Raw genomic sequence first — 21442 nt, forward strand, 5'->3', positions numbered from 1 at the left:
AGGACAAAGCTGATGATGATGTATTCGAAAAGAAGCAGAAAGATCTGGAGTTAGCTAAAACGGTAATAGAAAAAAGTGTTGTGCAGCTGCATTGGCATGTGACAGTCATAAAATCACAAAAGGGGGGCTTTGCAGGAGCCTCCCCACCATCTGCATTTTACTGCTAAGCACTTTAGCCTTTGCAGTTTGCGATCTTCATAAAATAAATATATTGTACATTTTGCAGCGTTAGAGTCGGAATAATGTAACCAATAGTGACACTTTAATTTAAAAAAAAATCATTACAATTTATGGGTTGTGCCTTCATAAAAACAGAAACTGATGAATAAAAACAAGTATTGTGGTTAGGGCTCTGTATAACAATGTTTCATGATTTAGAAATGACACATTAACTCTCTAGTATCCGCTTCATATTTTCAGCCAGAGGAAAAGACGGCGGTTGCAGGACGAGTTGGAAGAAGCCAGGGACAAGCTCGGAGGAGATCAATTGGGAACATCAAGTTCATAGGAGAGCTCTTCAAATTGAAGATGCTGACCGAAGCTATTATGCATGACTGTGTAGTTAAGTTGCTTAAAAACCATGACGAAGAATCCCTAGAGTGCCTTTGCCGGCTGCTCACGACCATTGGCAAAGACCTGGACTTTGAGAAAGCGAAGGTGAGAGCTGCAGTCTAAGGGTTTTGTACAAAAGAAGCTGATGGTGCAGAGATGTCGTCATGTAGTGATACAAATAAACTAAACTGGCCATATGGTAGCATTTCTATTGGGAGTGTGAAGGGTGTTGCTCTAACCAAATTCTCTTCAACTCAAATCATTTATAATTTATATCATTTTGTAACGTTTTTATATTTTATAAAATTAGAAATGGGTTTTTTAATTTATTTTCAAAGTATTTAACATTTTAACTTAGTATAGTTTTCAATTTAATTTAAGTACAGGTAGTTCCCCACGTTACGAACAAGATAGGTTCTCTAGGTTTGTTCTTAAGTTGAATTTGTATGTAAGTTGGAACAGGCACTTTTTTAGGTGGAACTCTAGCCAAACATTTTTTTAGTTCTGGATAGCATAGGGAAAAATTTGTTTTGTTCTCTGTGCCCCTGTTCAGAAAATTTCACATCAATTTATGTCCTTGTGACAACAGGATTTTGAGTATTTTGGGTTATCCTGGAAAGAAGGATTGGCGATAAAGCTCTATTTTCTCTGTTTTAAGTACGAGTTGTACTTAAGTCGGATGTCTGTAACCCGGGGACTGCCTGTAATGTTATTTTCATGTGTTTTTTGTTGGTGTGTGCTTTTTTTTTTAATATGCAGCTTAAAACTTTAAAAAAAAAGATATTTTAAAAGCTAAAATGAATGAGACAACTAAATTATGGATTAGCTATTTGCTCAAATGTAAGAATCCAGTAAACACAAAATATAGAAAGGATGCCACAGTCTTTTTTTTTTTTTTTTCTGTCCACTGTGACTCAAAACTGTTTTCTAGGGGCAATCAGAGGTGTTACAAATGTCTAGAGATCAGCTTTTTGAGGGTCAACTTATTATTGGACAGTAAAAGTTACAGCCAGTCAAAAGGGAATTTGGACTTTTTTCAAACACGCTGGTCCTGGCAGCTTCCGATCCTCTTCTCCTCAGTACCGGAAATGAACCCGTAGAAGGTTATCCAAACACCTCCTATGATCACAGAGTGTCGTAGCAGTGGCGGAATCAAGCCACTAAGTATCAGAGAACAAAAAAGAACAGGGCAGGCACTCTTTGGGGATGGTGTATAGTAAAAAATCAAAGTTTATTAGTGCAAAAGAAATAAAACCAGCTTAAGCTGAGCGCTCTTGTAAAGCCAAGATAAAGCTGACGGACAACAGGCATGGAGGCTGACGCGTTTCACGCCCCCTATTGGCGCTTATTGCATAGACATAACTATAACACTTAATGAGCCCTCTTTTTTTAAAGGCACAACCTGCAGGTAATAGGCTGAAAAACTGCAGATACAAACCAATAATGTATCATGAAGTAGCAAGCAGGTCAAACCCACAAAGATGGGCAGTAAGTGCATAAGAAAACAGATCCAATATTTACTTTCGCATATTAAACAGAATATATGAATTTATACGAATTTATACATACACATACGTGTATATACGCATACCTATGTATATATACACACAGATCTTGAAAATAGAGACTGCAAACAAAACAGCAAAAATACCTAAAAATGTTATATACCAGATATTTTACAGAGTATTTTTATACTATTACCCTAGAGGGATATTATATCTACCATATTTCCTAGGCTGAAGGTACAAGAAATAGAATAATAGGACTGCAAATAGATAGAGATAAATAGGAGGGTGAACATGCATTATGATTTATCAATAAAATAATTGATGTCACACTCCTTGTTCATGCCCATAGGGAGTCTAGTTTTTAACTTCAACATCCAATACAATTCCGTTTTCTCTAAGATCTTGTATTTATTTCCACCTCTTATTGGTAAGGTAGCTTGATGAATAATTTACCTTCTACTTGTAACTTATGCCAATACACTGGTCAAACATCTAGAGAAATCAGAAAAAGGTTTGGGGAACATAATAGAGGTGTAAAAAACTATAACAAGGATTCTGCTGTTGCTAATCATTTTAATGGGTATCATTTTACAAAATAAAGCAGATATGACAATTACAATTATTGATCAAGCTACATTACCAATAAGAGGTGGAAATAAATACAAGATCTTAGAGAAAAAGGAATTGTATTGGATGTTGAAGTTTAAAACTAGACTCCCTATAAGCATGAACAAGGAGTGACACATCAATTATTTTATTGATAAATCATAGTGCATGTTCACCCTCCTTTTTATCTCTATTTATTTGCAGTCCTATTACTCTATTTCTTGTACCTTCAGCCTAGGAAATATGGTACATATAATATCCCTCTAGGGTAATAGTATAAAAATCCTCTGTAAAATATCTGGTATATAACATTTTTAGGTATTTTTGCTGTTTTGTTTGCAGTCTCTATTTTCAAGATCTGTGTGTATATATATATATATATATATATATATATATATATATATATATATATATATATGTATGCGTGTGTACACGTATGTGTATGTATAAATTCGTATTAATTCATATATTCTATCTGTTTAATATGCAATGTAAGTAAATATTGGATCTGTTTTCTTATGCACTTACTGCCCATCTTTGTGGGTTTGACCTGCTTGCTACTTCATGATACATTATTGGTTTGTATCTGCAGTTTTTCAGCCTTTAAAAGAGGGCTCATTAAGTGTTATAGTTATGTCTATGAATAAGCGCCACTAGGGGGCACGAAACGCGTCAGCCTCCATGCCTGTTGTCTGTCATCTTTATCTTGGCTTTACAAGAGCGCTCAGCTTATGCTGGTTTTATTTGTTTTGCACTAATAAACTTTGAATTTTTACTATACTCTAACCCCAGGAGTGCCTGCTCTGTTCTTTTTTGGATTTTTTTCAGCCCACATCTAAGGATTCACTGTAACTTTTTAATATAGAAATGAAATTCAAATACCTTGTGCTCCGCTGCCCACTTCAAAAGTCAATTTTTCTGCGAGTTAACGGTCTGAATTGTTGTTCAATCAGCGCTCTAGCTACAACAAAATGCAGGGGGAGAGCGCTGATTTTGCAATAATTCAAACCTTTAGCTCATAGATAAATTGACTTGGGTGGTGGGAGCTGGGGATATTACATATTTCCTATTTATATTAAAAAGTAAGTGATAGCGCATCTTCATTACAAATGATCAATTAAACTCCATCTAAAAACAAAATTTATGCTTACCTTATAAATTTCTTTCTTTCTAGGCATGGAGAGTCCACAATGTCATTCCAATTACTAGTGGGATATTCAACTCCTGGCCAGCAGGAGGAGGCAAAGAGCACCCCAGCAAAGCTGTTGGGTGTAACTTCCCTTACCCATAATCCCCACTCATTCAGCCAAAGGAAAATGGAAAAAGAAGAAACACAAGGGTATAGAGGTACCTGAGGTTTACTCAAAATAACTGCAGAATTATATTTAAAAAAGAGGGCGGGGTCGTGGACTCTCCATGCCCGGAAAGTAAGAAATTGATCAGGTAAGCATAAATGTTGTTTCTCCTGTTAAGTGTGGTCAGTCCACGGGTCATCATTACTTCTGGGATATTAACTCCTCCCCAACAGGAAGTGCAAGAGGATCACCCAGCAGAGCTGCTACATAGCTCCTCCCCTCTACGTCACACCCAGTCATTCTCTTGCACCCAACTAATAGATAGGATGTGTGAGAGGACTGTGGTGATTATACTTAGTTTTATACCTTCAATCAAAAGTTTGTTATTTTAAAACAGCACCGGAGTGTGTTGTTCCTTCTCAGGTTGAATTTGAAGAAGAATCTACCTGAGTTTTTGTATGATTTTAGCCGGCGTAGTTAAGATCATCTTGCTGTTCTCGGCCATCTGAGGAGTGAGGTAAACTTCAGATCAGGGGACAGCGGGCAGGTTAACCTGCAAAGAGGTATGTAGCAGCATATTATTTTCTGAGAATGGAATTGACTGAGAAAATACTGCCATACCGATATAATGTAAGCTCAGCCTTAAATGCAGTAGTAGCAACTGGTATCAGGCTGTCATGTATGTATATTTACACTTCAGTATTCTGGGGAATGGCACTTCATTGGGATAATACTGTATGCATAAGACTTTAGCCTAATTTGCAGTGGGAACGACTAGCAACAGGCTTTCTAATGACATTTCATTTATTTGATGTTAAACGTTTTTGCTGGCATGTTAAAATCGTTTAATTATCTGAGGTACTGGGTGAAAAATTGTTTTGGGCACTGTTTTTTTCCACTTGGCGGTCGTTTTCTTTAATTTAAGACAATTTACTGATCTCCCTCACTGTTGTGTGTGAGGGGGAGGGGCCTATTTTGGCGCTTTTGCTACGCATCAGAAAATTCAGTCACAAGTCTGTTTTCTTCCCTGCATGATCCGGTTCGTCTCTACAGAGCTCAGGGGTCTTCAAAAGTTAGTTTGAGGGAGGTAATCACTCACAGCAGACCTGTGAGATTGTGCTTTGACTGTGATAAAAAACGTTTATATTCTGTACATTTTTTCTGCTATTCAGGGTTAGTTATCCATTGCTAATGGGGGCAATCCTTTGCTAAAATTGTGTTTCTCCAACATAGGTGTGTCCGGTCCACGGCGTCATCCTTACTTGTGGGATATTCTCTTCCCCAACAGGAAATGGCAAAGAGCCCAGCAAAGCTGGTCACATGATCCCTCCTAGGCTCCGCCTTCCCCAGTCATTCTCTTTGCCGTTGCACAGGCAACATCTCCACGGAGATGGCTTAGAGTTTTTTGGTGTTTAAATGTAGTTTTTATTATTCAATCAAGAGTTTGTTATTTTAAAATAGTGCTGGTATGTACTATTTACTCTGAAACAGAAAAGAGATGAAGATTTCTGTTTGTAAGAGGAAAATGATTTTAGCAACCGTTACTAAAATCGATGGCTGTTTCCACACAGGACTGTTGAGAGGAATTAACTTCAGTTGGGGGAAACAGTGAGCAGACTTTTGCTGCTTGAGGTATGACACATTTCTAACAAGACTTGGTAATGCTGGAAGCTGTCATTTTCCCTATGGGATCCGGTAAGCCATTTTTATTAAATAAGAATAAAGGGCTTCACAAGGGCTTTAAAGACTGGTAGACATTTTTCTGGGCTAAAACGATTGATTTATAAGCATTTTTAATAGTTTATAGCTTTGAGGAGTTATTTTATTCTTGGGAATTATGTTAAAGAAACGGCAGGCACTGTATTGGACACCTTTTTCACTGGGGGCCTTCTCTAATCATAGGCAGAGCCTCATTTTCGCGCCACTAATGCGCAGTTGTTTTTGGGAAGCAAGGCATGCAGATGCATGTGTGAGGAGCTCAGATACATAGAAAAAGCTTACTGAAGGCATCATTTGGTATCGTATTCCCCTCTGGGCTTGGTTGGGTCTCAGCAAAGCAGATACCAGGGACTGTATAGGGGTTAAATATAAAAACGGCTCCGGTTCCGTTATTTTAAGAGTTAAAGCTTTCAAATTTGGTGTGCAATACTTTTAAGGCTTTAAGACACTGTGGTGAAATTTTGGTGAATTTTGAACAATTCCTTCATACTTTTTCACATATTCAGTAATAAAGTGTGTTCAGTTTAAAATTTAAAGTGACAGTAACGGTTTTATTTTAAAACGTTTTTTGTACTTTGTTATCAAGTTTATGCCTGTTTAACATGTCTGAACTATCAGATAGACTATGTTCTGTATGTGAGGAAGCCAAGGTTCCTTCTCATTTAAATAGATGTGATGTATGTGACAAACAATTTAGAGAAAATGATGCCCAAGATGATTCCTCAAGTGAGGGGAGTAAGCATGGTACTGCATCATCCCCTCCTTCGTCTACGCCAGTCTCGCCCACTCAGGAGGCCCCTAGTACATCTAGTGCGCCAATACTCCTTACTATGCAACAATTAACGGCTGTAATGGATAATTCTATCAAAAACATTTTAGCCAAAATGCCCACTTATCAGCGAAAGCGCGACTGCTCTGTTTTAGAAAATACTGAAGAGCATGAGGACGCTGATGATAATGGTTCTGACATGCCCCTACACCAGTCTGAGGGGGCCAGGGAGGTTTTGTCTGAGGGAGAAATTTCAGATTCAGGGAAAATTTCTCAACAAGCTGAACCTGATGTGATTACATTCAAATTTAAATTGGAACATCTCCGCGCTCTGCTTAAGGAGGTGTTGTCTACTCTGGATGATTGTGACAATTTGGTCATTCCAGAGAAATTATGTAAGATGGACAAGTTCCTAGAGGTCCCGGGGCCCCCCGAAGCTTTTCCTATACCCAAGCGGGTGGCGGACATTGTAAACAAAGAATGGGAAAGGCCCGGCATACCTTTTGTCCCTCCCCCTATATTTAAGAAATTGTTTCCTATGGTCGACCCCAGAAAGGACTTATGGCAGACAGTCCCCAAGGTCGAGGGGGCGGTTTCTACTCTAAACAAACGCACTACTATCCCTATAGAAGATAGTTGTGCTTTCAAAGATCCTATGGATAAAAAATTAGAGGGTTTGCTTAAAAAGATGTTTGTTCAGCAAGGTTACCTTCTACAACCAATTTCATGCATTGTTCCTGTCACTACAGCAGCGTGTTTCTGGTTCGATGAACTAGAAAAGTCGCTCGATAAAGATTCTTCTTATGAGGAGATTATGGACAGAGTTCACGCTCTTAAATTGGCTAACTCTTTTACTTTAGACGCCACTTTGCAATTAGCTAGATTAGCGGCGAAAAATTCAGGGTTTGCTATTGTGGCGCGCAGAGCGCTTTGGCTAAAATCTTGGTCAGCGGATGCGTCTTCCAAGAACAAATTGCTTAACATACCTTTCAAGGGGAAAACGCTGTTTGGCCCTGACTTGAAAGAGATTATTTCAGATATCACTGGGGGTAAGGGCCACGCCCTTCCTCAGGATAGGTCTTTTAAGGCTAAAAATAAACCAAATTTTCGTCCCTTTCGCAGAAACGGACCAGCCTCAAGTTCTACATCCTCTAAGCAAGAGGGTAATACTTCTCAAACCAAGCCAGCCTGGAGGCCAATGCAAGGCTGGAACAAAGGTAAGCAGGCCAAGAAACCTGCCACTGCTACCAAGACAGCATGAGATGTTGGCCCCCGATCCGGGACCGGATCTGGTGGGGGGCAGACTTTCTCTCTTCGCTCAGGCTTGGGCAAGAGATGTTCTGGATCCTTGGGCGCTAGAAATAGTCTCCCAAGGTTATCTTCTGGAATTCAAGGAGCTACCCCCAAGGGGGAGGTTCCACAGGTCTCAATTGTCTTCAGACCACATAAAAAGACAGGCATTCTTACATTGTGTAGAAGACCTGTTAAAAATGGGAGTGATTCATCCGGTTCCATTAGGAGAACAAGGGATGGGATTCTACTCCAATCTGTTCATAGTTCCCAAAAAAGAGGGAACATTCAGACCAATCTTAGATCTCAAGATCCTAAACAAATTTCTCAAGGTTCCATCGTTCAAAATGGAAACCATTCGGACAATTCTTCCTACCATCCAGGAAGGTCAATTCATGACCACGGTGGATTTAAAGGATGCGTATCTACATATTCCTATCCACAAGGAACATCATCTGTTCCTAAGGTTCGCCTTTCTGGACAAGCATTACCAGTTTGTGGCACTTCCATTCGGATTAGCCACTGCTCCAAGAATTTTCACAAAGGTACTAGGGTCCCTTCTAGCGGTGCTAAGACCAAGGGGCATTGCAGTAGTACCTTACTTGGACGACATACTGATTCAAGCGTCGTCTCTACCACAAGCAAAGGCTCATACGGACATTGTCCTGGCCTTTCTCAGATCTCACGGGTGGAAAGTGAACGTAGAAAAAAGTTCTCTATCTCCGTCAACAAGAGTTCCCTTCTTGGGAACAATAATAGACTCCTTAGAAATGAGGATTTTTCTGACAGAGGCCAGAAAATCAAAACTTCTAAGCTCTTGTCAAGTACTTCATTCTGTTCTTCTTCCTTCCATAGCGCAGTGCATGGAAGTAATAGGTTTGATGGTCGCGGCAATGGACATAGTTCCTTTTGCGCGAATTCATCTAAGACCATTACAACTGTGCATGCTCAGTCAGTGGAATGGGGATTATACAGACTTGTCTCCGACGATACAAGTAGATCAGAGGACCAGAGATTCACTCTGTTGGTGGCTGACCCTGGACAACCTGTCACAAGGGATGAGCTTCCGCAGACCAGAGTGGGTCATTGTCACGACCGACGCCAGTCTGGTGGGCTGGGGCGCGGTCTGGGAACCCCTGAAAGCTCAGGGTCTTTGGTCTCGGGAAGAATCTCTTCTCCCGATAAATATTCTGGAACTGAGAGCGATATTCAATGCTCTCAAGGCTTGGCCTCAGCTAGCAAAGGCCAAATTCATACGGTTTCAATCAGACAACATGACGACTGTTGCGTATATCAACCATCAGGGAGGAACAAGGAGTTCCCTGGCGATGGAAGAAGTGACCAAAATAATTCAATGGGCGGAGACTCACTCCTGCCACTTGTCTGCAATCCACATCCCAGGAGTGGAAAATTGGGAAGCGGATTTTCTGAGTCGTCAGACATTTCATCCGGGGGAGTGGGAACTCCATCCGGAAATCTTTGCCCAAATAATTCAATTGTGGGGCATTCCAGACATGGATCTGATGGCGTCTCGTCAGAACTTCAAGGTTCCTTGCTACGGGTCCAGATCCAGGGATCCCAAGGCGACTCTAGTGGATGCACTAGTAGCACCTTGGAGCTTCAACCTAGCTTATGTGTTCCCACCGTTTCCTCTCATTCCCAGGCTGGTAGCCAGGATCAAAATGGAGAGGGTATCGGTGATCTTGATGGCTCCTGCGTGGCCACGCAGGACTTGGTATGCAGATCTGGTGAATATGTCATCGGCTCCACCATGGAAGCTACCTTTGAGACAGGACCTTCTTGTTCAAGGTCCGTTCGAACATCCGAATCTGGCCTCACTCCAACTGACTGCTTGGAGATTGAACGCTTGATTTTATCAAAGCGAGGGTTCTCAGATTCTGTCATTGATACTCTTGTTCAGGCCAGAAAGCCTGTAACTAGAAAAATCTACCATAAAATATGGAAAAAATATATCTGTTGGTGTGAATCTAAAGGATTCCCATGGAACAAGATAAAAATTCCTAAGATTCTATCCTTTCTTCAAGAAGGTTTGGAGAAAGGATTATCTGCAAGTTCTTTGAAGGGACAGATTTCTGCTTTATCTGTTTTACTTCACAAAAAGCTGGCGGCTGTGCCAGATGTTCAAGCTTTTGTTCAGGCTCTGGTTAGAATCAAGCCTGTTTACAAACCTTTGACTCCTCCTTGGAGTCTCAATTTAGTTCTTTCAGTTCTTCAGGGGGTTCCGTTTGAACCCCTACATTCCGTTGATATCAAGTTATTATCTTGGAAAGTTTTGTTTTTGGTTGCAATTTCTTCTGCTAGAAGAGTTTCAGAGTTATCTGCTCTGCAGTGTTCTCCTCCTTATCTGGTGTTCCATGCAGATAAGGTGGTTTTGCGTACTAAACCTGGTTTTCTTCCGAAAGTTGTTTCTAACAAAAATATTAACCAGGAGATAGTCGTGCCTTCTTTGTGTCCGAATCCAGTTTCAAAGAAGGAACGTTTGTTGCACAATTTGGATGCAGTTCGTGCTCTAAAATTTTATTTAGAGGCTACAAAGGATTTCAGACAAACATCTTCCTTGTTTGTTGTTTATTCTGGTAAAAGGAGAGGTCAAAAAGCAACTTCTACCTCTCTCTCTTTTTGGCTTAAAAGCATCATCAGATTGGCTTATGAGACTGCCGGACGGCAGCCTCCTGAAAGAATCACAGCTCATTCCACTAGGGCCGTGGCTTCCACATGGGCCTTCAAGAACGAGGCTTCTGTTGATCAGATATGTAAGGCAGCGACTTGGTCTTCACTGCACACTTTTACAAAATTTTACAAATTTGATACTTTTGCTTCTTCTGAGGCTATTTTTGGGAGAAAGGTTTTGCAAGCCGTGGTGCCTTCCATCTAGGTGACCTGATTTGCTCCCTCCCATCATCCGTGTCCTAAAGCTTTGGTATTGGTTCCCACAAGTAAGGATGACGCCGTGGACCGGACACACCTATGTTGGAGAAAACAGAATTTATGTTTACCTGATAAATTACTTTCTCCAACGGTGTGTCCGGTCCACGGCCCGCCCTGGTTTTTTAATCAGGTCTGATGATTTATTTTCTCTAACTACAGTCACCACGGTATCATATGATTTCTCCTATGCAAATATTCCTCCTTTACGTCGGTCGAATGACTAGGGAAGGCGGAGCCTAGGAGGGATCATGTGACCAGCTTTGCTGGGCTCTTTGCCATTTCCTGTTGGGGAAGAGAATATCCCACAAGTAAGGATGACGCCGTGGACCGGACACACCGTTGGAGAAAGTAATTTATCAGGTAAACATAAATTCTGTTTTTACCGGAAAGAATTTGATGTTATAGTTTCTCCGGTTTATTATTACTCAACTGTCATAACTTTTTTCTGTGCTTCTTAAAGGCACAGTACGTTTTTCATATTATTTGTAAATTGCTTTGAAAAGTTTTTCCAAGTTGCTAGTTTAATTGCTAGTGTGTTAAACATGTCTGACTCAGAGGAATATCTCTGTGCTATATGTGCTAAAGCCAAAGTGGAGCCCAATAGAAATTTATGTACTAATTGCATTGATGCTACTTTAAATAAAAGTCAATCTGTACAAATTGAACATCATTCACCAAACAACGAGGGGAGAGTTATGCCGACTAACTCGCCTCACGTGTCAGTACCTGCATCTCCCGCTCGGGAGGTGCGTGATATTGTAGCGCCGAGTACATCAGGGCGACCATTACAAATCACATTACAGGATATGGCTAATGTTATGACTGAAGTTTTGTCTAAATTACCAGAACTTAGAGGTAAGCGTGATCACTCTGGGGTGAGAACAGAGTGCGCTGTTAATAATAGGGCCATGTCTGATACTGCGTCACAGTATGCAGAACATGAGGACGGAGAGCTTCAATCTGCAGGTGACGGTTCTGATCCCAATAGAATGGATTCAGACATTTCTAATTTTAAGTTTAAACTCGAAAAACCTCTGTGTACTGTTAGGGGAGGTATTAGCAGCTCTGAATGATTGTAACACCGTTGCAATCCCAGAGAAGTTATGTAGGCTGGATAGATACTATGCGGTACCGGCGAGTACTGACGTATTTCCTATACCTAAGAGGCTTACAGAGATAATTACTAAGGAGTGGGATAGGCCCGGTGTACCCTTTTCCCCCCCTCCTGTGTTTAGAAAAATGTTTCCAATAGACGCCACCACACGGGACTTATGGCAGACGGTCCCTAAGGTGGAGGGAGCGGTTTCTACTCTAGCTAAGCGTACCACTATCCCGGTGGAGGATAGCTGTGCCTTTTCAGATCCAATGGATAAAAAATTAGAGTGTTACCTTAAGAAAATGTTTGTTCAACAAGGTTTTATATTGCAACCCCTTGCATGTATTGCGTCTGTCTCGGCCGCGGCCGCTTTTTGGTCCGAGTCCCTGGAAGAGACTCTTGACTCAATAACTATAGATGAGATTTCAAGCAAGCTTAAAACACTTAAGCTAGCTAATTCATTTGTTTCAGATGCCGTAGTACATTTAACAAAACTTACGGCTAAGAATTCCGGATTCGCCATTCAGGCACGCAGAGCACTGTGGCTAAAATCCTGGTCAGCTGACGTTACTTCTAAATCTAAATTACTTAACATACCTTTCAAAGGGCAGACCTTATTCGGGCCCGGTTTGAAAGAAATTATCGCTGACATTACAGGAGGTAAAGGCCATGCCCTGCCTCAAGACAGAGCCAAACCTAAGGCTAGACAGTCTAATTTTCGTTCCTTTCGTAATTTCAAGGCAGGAGCAGCATCAACTTCCTCTGCTCCAAAACAGGAAGGAGCTGTTGCTCGCTACAGACTAGGCTGGAGACCTAACCAGTCCTGGAACAAGGGCAAGCAGGCCAGAAAACCTGCTGCTGCCCCTAAGACAGCATGAATCGAGGGCCCCCGATCCGGGAACTGATCTAGTGGGGGGCAGACTTTCTCTCTTCGCCCAGGCTTGGGCAAGAGATGTCCAGGATCCCTGGGCGTTAGAGATCATATCTCAGGGATATCTTCTGGACTTCAAATCCTCTCCCCCAAAAGGGAGATTTCATCTGTCAAGGTTGTCAACAAACCAAATAAAGAAAGAGGCGTTTCTACGCTGTGTACAAGATCTTTTACTAATGGGAGTGATCCATCCGGTTCCGCGGTCGGAACATGGACAGGGGTTTTACTCAAATCTGTTTGTGGTTCCCAAAAAAGAGGGAACCTTCAGGCCAATCTTGGATTTAAAGATCCTAAACAAATTCCTAAGAGTTCCATCGTTCAAAATGGAAACTATTCGGACAATCCTACCCATGATCCAAAAGGGTCAGTACATGACCACAGTGGATTTAAAGGATGCTTACCTTCACATACCGATTCACAAAGATCATTACCGGTATCTAAGGTTTGCCTTCCTAGACAGGCATTACCAGTTTGTAGCTCTTCCATTCGGATTGGCTACGGCTCCAAGAATCTTCACAAAGGTTCTGGGTGCTCTTCTGGCGGTACTAAGGCCGCGAGGAATTTCGGTAGCTCCGTACCTAGACGACATTCTGATACAAGCTTCAAGCTTTCAAACTGCCAAGTCTCATACAGAGTTAGTACTGGCATTTCTAAGGTCGCATGGATGGAAGGTGAACGAAAAGAAGAGTTCTCTCTTTCCACTCACAAGAGTTCCCTTCTTAGGGACTCTTATAGATTCTGTAGAAATGAAGATCTACCTGACAGAAGACAGGTTAACAAAGCTTCAAAATGCATGCCGTGTCCTTCATTCCATTCAACACCCGTCAGTGGCTCAATGCATGGAGGTGATCGGCTTAATGGTAGCGGCAATGGACATAGTACCCTTTGCACGCCTACATCTCAGACCGCTGCAATTGTGCATGCTAAGTCAGTGGAATGGGGATTACTCAGATTTGTCCCCTACTCTGAATCTGGATCAAGAGACCACAAATTCTCTTCTATGGTGGCTTTCTCGGCCACATCTGTCCAGGGGGATGCCATTCAGCAGGCCAGATTGGACAATTGTAACAACAGACGCCAGCCTACTAGGCTGGGGCGCTGTCTGAAATTCTCTGAAGGCTCAGGGATCATGGACTCAGGAGGAGAGTCTCCTGCCAATAAACATTCTGGAATTGAGAGCAGTTCTCAATGCCCTTCTGGCTTGGCCCCAGTTAACAACTCGGGGGTTCATCAGGTTTCAGTCGGACAACATCACGACTGTAGCTTACATCAACCATCAAGGAGGGACAAGAAGCTCCCTAGCGATGATGGAAGTATCAAAGATAATTCGCTGGGCAGAGTCTCACTCTTGCCACCTGTCAGCAATCCACATCCCGGGAGTGGAGAACTGGGAGGCGGATTTCCTAAGTCGTCAGACTTTTCATCCGGGGGAGTGGGAACTTCATCCGGAGGTCTTTGCCCAAATACTTCGACGTTGGGGCAAACCAGAGATAGATCTCATGGCGTCTCGACAGAACGCCAAGCTTCCTTGTTACGGGTCCAGATCCAGGGATCCGGGAGCGGTCCTGATAGATGCCTTGACAGCACCTTGGACCTTCGGGATGGCTTATGTGTTTCCACCCTTCCCGTTGCTTCCTCGATTGATTGCCAGAATCAAACAGGAGAGAGCATCTGTGATTCTAATAGCGCCTGCGTGGCCACGCAGGACTTGGTATGCAGATCTAGTGGACATGTCATCCTGTCCACCCTGGTCTCTGCCTCTGAGACAGGACCTTCTGATCCAGGGTCCCTTCAAACATCAAAATCTAATTTCTCTGAAGCTGACTGCTTGGAAATTGAACGCTTGATTTTATCAAAACGTGGTTTTTCTGAGTCAGTAATTGATACCTTAATACAGGCTAGGAAGCCTGTTACCAGAAAGATTTACCATAAAATATGGCGTAAATACTTATATTGGTGCGAATCCAAAAGTTACTCATGGAGTAAGGTTAGGATTCCTAGGATATTGTCTTTTCTACAAGAAGGTTTAGAAAAGGGTTTATCCGCTAGTTCCTTAAAGGGACAGATTTCAGCTCTGTCCATTCTTTTACACAAACGTCTGTCAGAGGTTCCAGACGTTCAGGCCTTTTGTCAGGCTTTGGCCAGGATTAAGCCTGTGTTTAAAACTGTTGCTCCACCATGGAGTTTGAACTTAGTTCTTAATGTTTTACAGGGTGTTCCGTTTGAACCCCTTCATTCCATTGATATCAAATTGTTATCTTGGAAAGTTCTGTTTTTAATGGCTATTTCCTCGGCTCGAAGAGTCTCTGAGTTATCTGCCTTACATTGTGATTCTCCTTATCTGATTTTTCATTCAGACAAGGTAGTTCTGCGTACTAAACCTGGGTTCTTACCTAAGGTGGTCACTAACAGGAATATCAATCAAGAGATTGTTGTTCCATCTTTGTGTCCTAATCCTTCTTCGAAGAAGGAACGTCTTCTACACAATCTAGATGTAGTCCGTGCCCTGAAATTTTATCTACAGGCAACTAAGGATTTTCGACAAACGTCTTCCCTGTTTGTCGTTTATTCTGGTCAGAGGAGAGGTCAAAAAGCTTCTGCTACCTCTCTCTCTTTTTGGCTTCGTAGCATAATACGTTTAGCTTATGAGACTGCTGGACAGCAGCCTCCGGAAAGAATTACAGCTCATTCTACTAGAGCTGTGGCTTCCACTTGGGCCTTTAAGAATGAGGCTTCTGTTGAACAGATTTGCAAGGCTGCAACTTGGTCTTCTCTTCATACTTTTTCCAAATTTTACAAATTTGACACTTTTGCTTCTTCGGAGGCTGTTTTTGGGAGAAAGGTTCTTCAGGCAGTGGTTCCTTCCGTATAAAGAGCCTGCCTGTCCCTCCCGTCATCCGTGTACTTTAGCTTTGGTATTGGTATCCCAGAAGTAATGATGACCCGTGGACTGACCACACTTAACAGGAGAAAACATAATTTATGCTTACCTGATAAATTCCTTTCTCCTGTAGTGTAGTCAGTCCACGGCCCGCCCTGTTTTTATGGCAGGTCTAAATTTTTAAATTATACTCCAGTCACCACTGCACCCTTTGGCTTCTCCTTTCTCGTTGGTTCTCGGTCGAATGACTGGGTGTGACGTAGAGGGGAGGAGCTATGTTGCAGCTCTGCTGGGTGATCCTCTTGCACTTCCTGTTGGGGAGGAGTTAATATCCCAGAAGTAATGATGACCCGTGGACTGACCACACTACAGGAGAAAGGAATTTATCAGGTAAGCATAAATTATGTTTTTCTTTCATATGGCATGGAGAGTCCACAAAGCCAATACCCAAGCTAGAGGACACAGAATGAAAAGGGAGGGAAAACAAGGCAGGAGGACCTAAACAGAAAGCACCACCGCTTGAAGAACCTTTCTCCCAAAAGAGGCCTCAGCCGAGGCAAAAGTATTACATTTGTAGAATTTGGAAAAGGTATGCAAAGAGGACCATGTTGCCACCTTGCAAATCTGTTCAACAGAAGTTTTATTTTTGAAAGCCCAGGATGAGGAGACAGCCCTAGTGGAATGAGCCGTAATTCTCTCAGGAGGCTGCTGTCCAGCAGTCTCATAAGACAATGTATCATACTTCTTAACCAGAGGGAAAGGGTAGTAGAAGTGGCCCTCTGACCCTTACGCTTTCCAGAGAAAATCACAAACAGGGAAGAAGATTGCCGAAAATCTTTAGTAGCTTGTAGGTAACATTTTAGAGGACGCACAACATCCAAGTTATGCAAAACTCGTTCCTTATGAGAAGGAGAATTAGGACAAAAGAAGGAATAACAATTTCCTGATTGTTTCGATCCAACACCACCTTAAGGAGAAAACCCAATTTAGTACGAAGGACCGCCTTATCTGTATGAAAAATAAGGTAAGGGGATTCGCACTGCAGAGCTGAAAGCTTAAACTCTGCGAGCGGAAGAAATAACAAGAAGAAACAAAACCTTCCAAGATAACAATTTTATATCAACAACATGCATTTGCTCAAACTGAGCCTGTTTCAAAACTTTAAGAACAAGATTAAGGCTCCAAGGAGGAGCAAAAGGTTTAAACACAGGCCTGATTCTGAACAAAAGCTTAAACATCTGGCAAATCTGCCAGAGGTTTGTGCAAAAGAATAGACAATGCAGAAATCTGACCCTTCAGAGTACTGACTGACAAACCTTTCTCCAGGCCATCCTGAAGAAAATATAAAATACAGGAAATCCTCACCCGGCTCCAGAAGAAACCCTTAGATTGGCACCAATAAAGATATTTATGCCATACCTTATTGTAGATCTTGTGAGTAACAGGTTTGCGAGCCTGAAGCATAATATCAATGACCGCTTCCGAAAACCCACGTCTAGACAGAATTAGGCGTTCAAACTCCAAGTAGTCAGCTTCAGAGAATCCAGGTTTGGATGGAGGAATGGACCCTGAATTAAAAAGGTCCTTCCTCAGAGGTAACCTCCAAGGAGGAAGAGATGACATCCTTACCAGATCCGCAAACCAGATCCTGCAAGGCCATGCAGGAGCTATTAGAATTACCAATGCTCTCTCCTGTTTAATACGAGCATTGACTCGTGAAAGGAGAGCAAACGTAGGAAATGGATATGCCAGAGAGAAGATCCAAGGAACAGCTAGAGCATCTATCAGAGCGGCCTGAGGATCTCTTGACCTTGAACTGTACTTTGGAACCTTGATGTTTTGACGAGACGCCATCAGATCCAACTCTGGAACCCCCCACCTGAGAGTTATCAATTGAAAACCTGTGAGTGGAGAGCCCACTCCCCGGAATAAGTCTGCCTGCTCAGACAAACCACTTCCCAGTTGTCCACCCCTGAGATGCGGAAGGCAGAGAGGAGACAGACGTGAGACTCCCCCCCCCCCCCCACTGGAGAATGCGAGTCACCACCTTCATTGCTAAGGAACTCCAAGCTTCTCCATGGTGATTGATGTAAACCACCGAGGAGATATTGTCCGATTGAATTCTGATAAACCGGACTAAAGCTAGTTGAGGAAAAGGCTGATGAGGCATTGTAAATTGCTCTCAACTCCAAGATGTTTATGGGAATAAAAGACTTCTCTTAAATCTAAAGACCCTGAGCCTTTAAAGAACCCCAAACTGCTCCCCAGCCTGAAAGGCTGGCGTCCGTGGTTACAATCACCAAGGATGGTCTTAGAAATAATGTACCCTAAGACAGATGGTCCGATGAAAACCACCAAGATAGAGAATCTAGTTAGGGGAACCAGAGCTACCCTCTGTGATAGGTCCAAGTGGTCTCCGTTCCATTGTCTGAACATGCATAACTGTATTGTTCTCAGAACCGAGCAAACAAAATGATGTCCATGGAAGCAACCATCAGACAAATTACTTCCATACACTGAGCCACAGATGGACAGGTTGAGGACTGAAGTGACAGGAAGGAAGTCAGAAGTTTAAGCCTCTGACGGAGCCATCATTTGCTTTGAAGACCTACAAGTCTTTGAGAAAGCTAAATCCGCCCGGAGGTCGGCCTTCGGAAGGGAGTACTGTCATGCCCCCATGGGGTCTTGAACTCTGGTCTCTCATGTTGTATCCCAGTGACTTTCTACTGAGCAAAATCTTCATAGACAGAGAATCTATAATCGTTCCTAAGAAACGCACCCTGGTGTCTGGCACCAGGAAAATCTTCTCCAGATTCACTTTCCACCCGTGGGAATGTAGAATAGACAATAACATCTTACAAAAATAAAAGAAGGCACCTGAACCAAGATATAGTCCAGGACAGATTCCACCATAATTCCTTAACATATGGCTAGTGCCAGAAAAGCTCTATCAAACCCCCGTAAGATTCGAGGAGTAGAAGCTAAGTCCAAAATTAAGCAATTATCTACGGTAGGGAAGGGACAAAAAAAAGGTAAAGGATCCCTAGAGCATACATTTAAAATGTATTGAGCAAATTAAGCAATTATGATGCTTATAACAATAACAGTATATACTTATACTGAATCGTAATGAATCAGGATAGAGATAAATCAGATAAATGTTGATAATACCTAAACCCATACTATAAATGAGATAGTCATAATGACTCACTTATATACTATATATATACTATAGCCTACTTTACGCAGACTTCCCCTAAATGTCAAAGCATTGCTGAATACACAGCTGTAAGGATAGCTAGGGTTAAAACAGGAATCCAGCTGGTAGATTGGAGATTTACCCACTGAATCGCAAGTGGTCAGATTAATAACAATCTCCCGTATATATTTTATTCTACCGCAGAAAAAAATAAAAATAAATAAAACACGAACATAGATAATACCTAAGACACACACATATATATATATATATATATATATATATATATATATATATATATATATATTCAACAGGTAAGATAAGCCAACAAAAGACATAACAATATCCAGAAGATATTTCCATGGTAGGAGGAAAATAAATCATGTAAATATTAATATTCCCCTACTTATGTCTTAAATATGCACAGCAGACACAAGATAAGCATTTCTAGTGCGTATAACATAGTAATCACATATTCTACTGTAGAATAGGATGATATAAGTAGACCTGATGTTTAAAAAAAAAAGTCTAATTAAACCGTACTGTAGAAAGATAGGGATAAACCATGAAAATGGAAATAATCCCTAAACCATACAGGAATGTGAGACAGGATAATTGGACATCATACTGATAACAATGCCCAGTATATACCTAAACTTAAAATGGAAATGGATAAACCATGAACATGGTGACAATCTTAAACAAACATACAGTTACAATGCACAAACTGTATACATTTGTAATCACCAGTAGGTGAGTATAAATACTATATGAATCCCTGCTAAATAGATCAGAGAAAGAGATTAATGTAATGCACCTTAATACATGACAATATAATAAACGAGCATGCATTGGCAATAAATTGCCACCAGATGGCAACAAATACTAGTAAAAACACAGTATTTAGTATGAAAAAATAAATCATGAAAAATAAAATTGTAGGATATATGATTTATTATAATAAAAACTCATCCCTCATATCTTAGAGGCTGTATTATCAGTACAGATAAGAACTGATATAAAACACCTTAGGAGGGGAATAAATCTCTATGAAGGTCTAGGCTGAATAGTTTTAAATGAGGCTCACATAGAGATCGTACGGACACTAAACCTACATTTTTTTCTTTCATGATTCAGATGAATCAGCAGTTTTAAGCAACTTTCTAATTTACTCCTATTATCAATTTTTCTTCATTCTCCTGATATCTTTATTTAAAAAGCAGGAATGTGATGAATAGGAGCCAGACCATTTTTGATTGAGAACCTGGGTTATGCTGGCTTATTGATGGGTAAATGTAAGCCTCCAATAAGAAAGTCCTATCCATGGTGCTGAACCTAAAATGGACTGGCTGCTAAGATTTACATTCCTGTTTTTAAAATAAAGATAGCAAGAGAACAAAGAAAAATTGATATTAGGTGTAAATTAGAAAGTTGCTTAAAATTACATGCTCTATCTGAATCATGAAAGAAAAAATTTGGGTTCAGTGTCCCTTTAAAATTACATGATGAAGACCTCTAAAATGCACTCAAACCACAAACCTCACTGCCCATAGTGGGAAATAGAAAGCTATTTCCAAAATGGCGCTAACAGAAATGTATGTCCCTGAAGCGGATCTCACTTACTATGTAGATGAGGTTGGAACAAAAGAAACACTATTATTCTTTATAGAGCCCAACGCTCATGACTGAAAACAAAAACAGACCAAACGTCTCCTATCCAGCACGCTCACGGCTCCTCCACCGCATAGCTGATTAGCTGCGTCATGGTATCCGCCCACAATGGCGGTCTTCTAAGGATAAAGGTACATAGCCGCATATAATAAAATAGAGCTGACACAAAAGCTAAACACCTGAAGCTTAGTGCACCAGCGAGACCCCTCTAAATTATTAGATAACCCTTCAAATGTGGTCATCGCTATCTAGCATCTTACTAATAAAGAAGCATGCATTAGCCAGCGCCATAACGGAGTGCTGCGTCAGGAGCGTAATATGGTACTTGCAGGTTCATGGGGAAAACCTTTGTCAGTGCATTGGCACTTATTGCGATTGCCTAAAATAGCACTGCCAGAGAATATTTTCTAAAAAAGGCCGGCGGTAGTCTCCTCTCATCTAGCTGGAGAAGCCGTCACAGCATCAGATAATGGCGCGCATCAATATTCTAAAAATATAAGCATAACAGTCAGCGGTAGCCTCCTCTACTAAAGCGGGAGGTACTGCTGCTGTAAATGAGGAACATACCAGCTAAAGGAGCTAGAGTGTAGATGCTCCATTATAAAGGTCCACACTATTAAATAAAAGCCTCAACCCCTGTATAATTTTTAACTGTAAACAAAACTTTGAGGTTAGTTGTATTATGTCAGAGGGAAACGCCCAATAATGAATGAACCGGAGCCTGTTGAAGGAGATGCCAGTAGATCCAAGCTGCTCAAATAACTGATATCCCCAACCTGGGCTATAACTAAGGTTTCCAGACCCATCTAAGAGGGCAATGGAGTCCTCCCTTTCCCTGATGACAGTAACAGTTATACCTGCCAAGGAAAGGGTTTAAATAAGGATATAAACGGACTCACCCTCCAGGATCTTCTGCTGTGGAGCAGACACAGCACTTCCCAGTCTTTCCGCCTCAATCGACCGCTGGCAGGGACAT

The 21442-nt window shown here is 41.5% G+C and overlaps 1 protein-coding gene across 1 annotated transcript in view; it reads left to right on the plus strand.

Annotated features, from left to right (window-relative positions):
* EIF4G3 (eukaryotic translation initiation factor 4 gamma 3) overlaps positions 1 to 21442 on the plus strand; it is a 477611-nt gene that overhangs the window by 375871 nt on the left and 80298 nt on the right. The window contains 2 exon segments of the mRNA XM_053690236.1: positions 1 to 62; positions 421 to 657. The exon segment at positions 1 to 62 is cut by the window's left edge and continues 28 nt beyond it. Of these exon segments, the coding sequence (XP_053546211.1) occupies positions 1 to 62; positions 421 to 657 (299 nt within the window).

This window comes from Bombina bombina, chromosome 8, assembly GCF_027579735.1.
Source record: "Bombina bombina isolate aBomBom1 chromosome 8, aBomBom1.pri, whole genome shotgun sequence".
Lineage (NCBI taxonomy): Eukaryota > Metazoa > Chordata > Amphibia > Anura > Bombinatoridae > Bombina > Bombina bombina.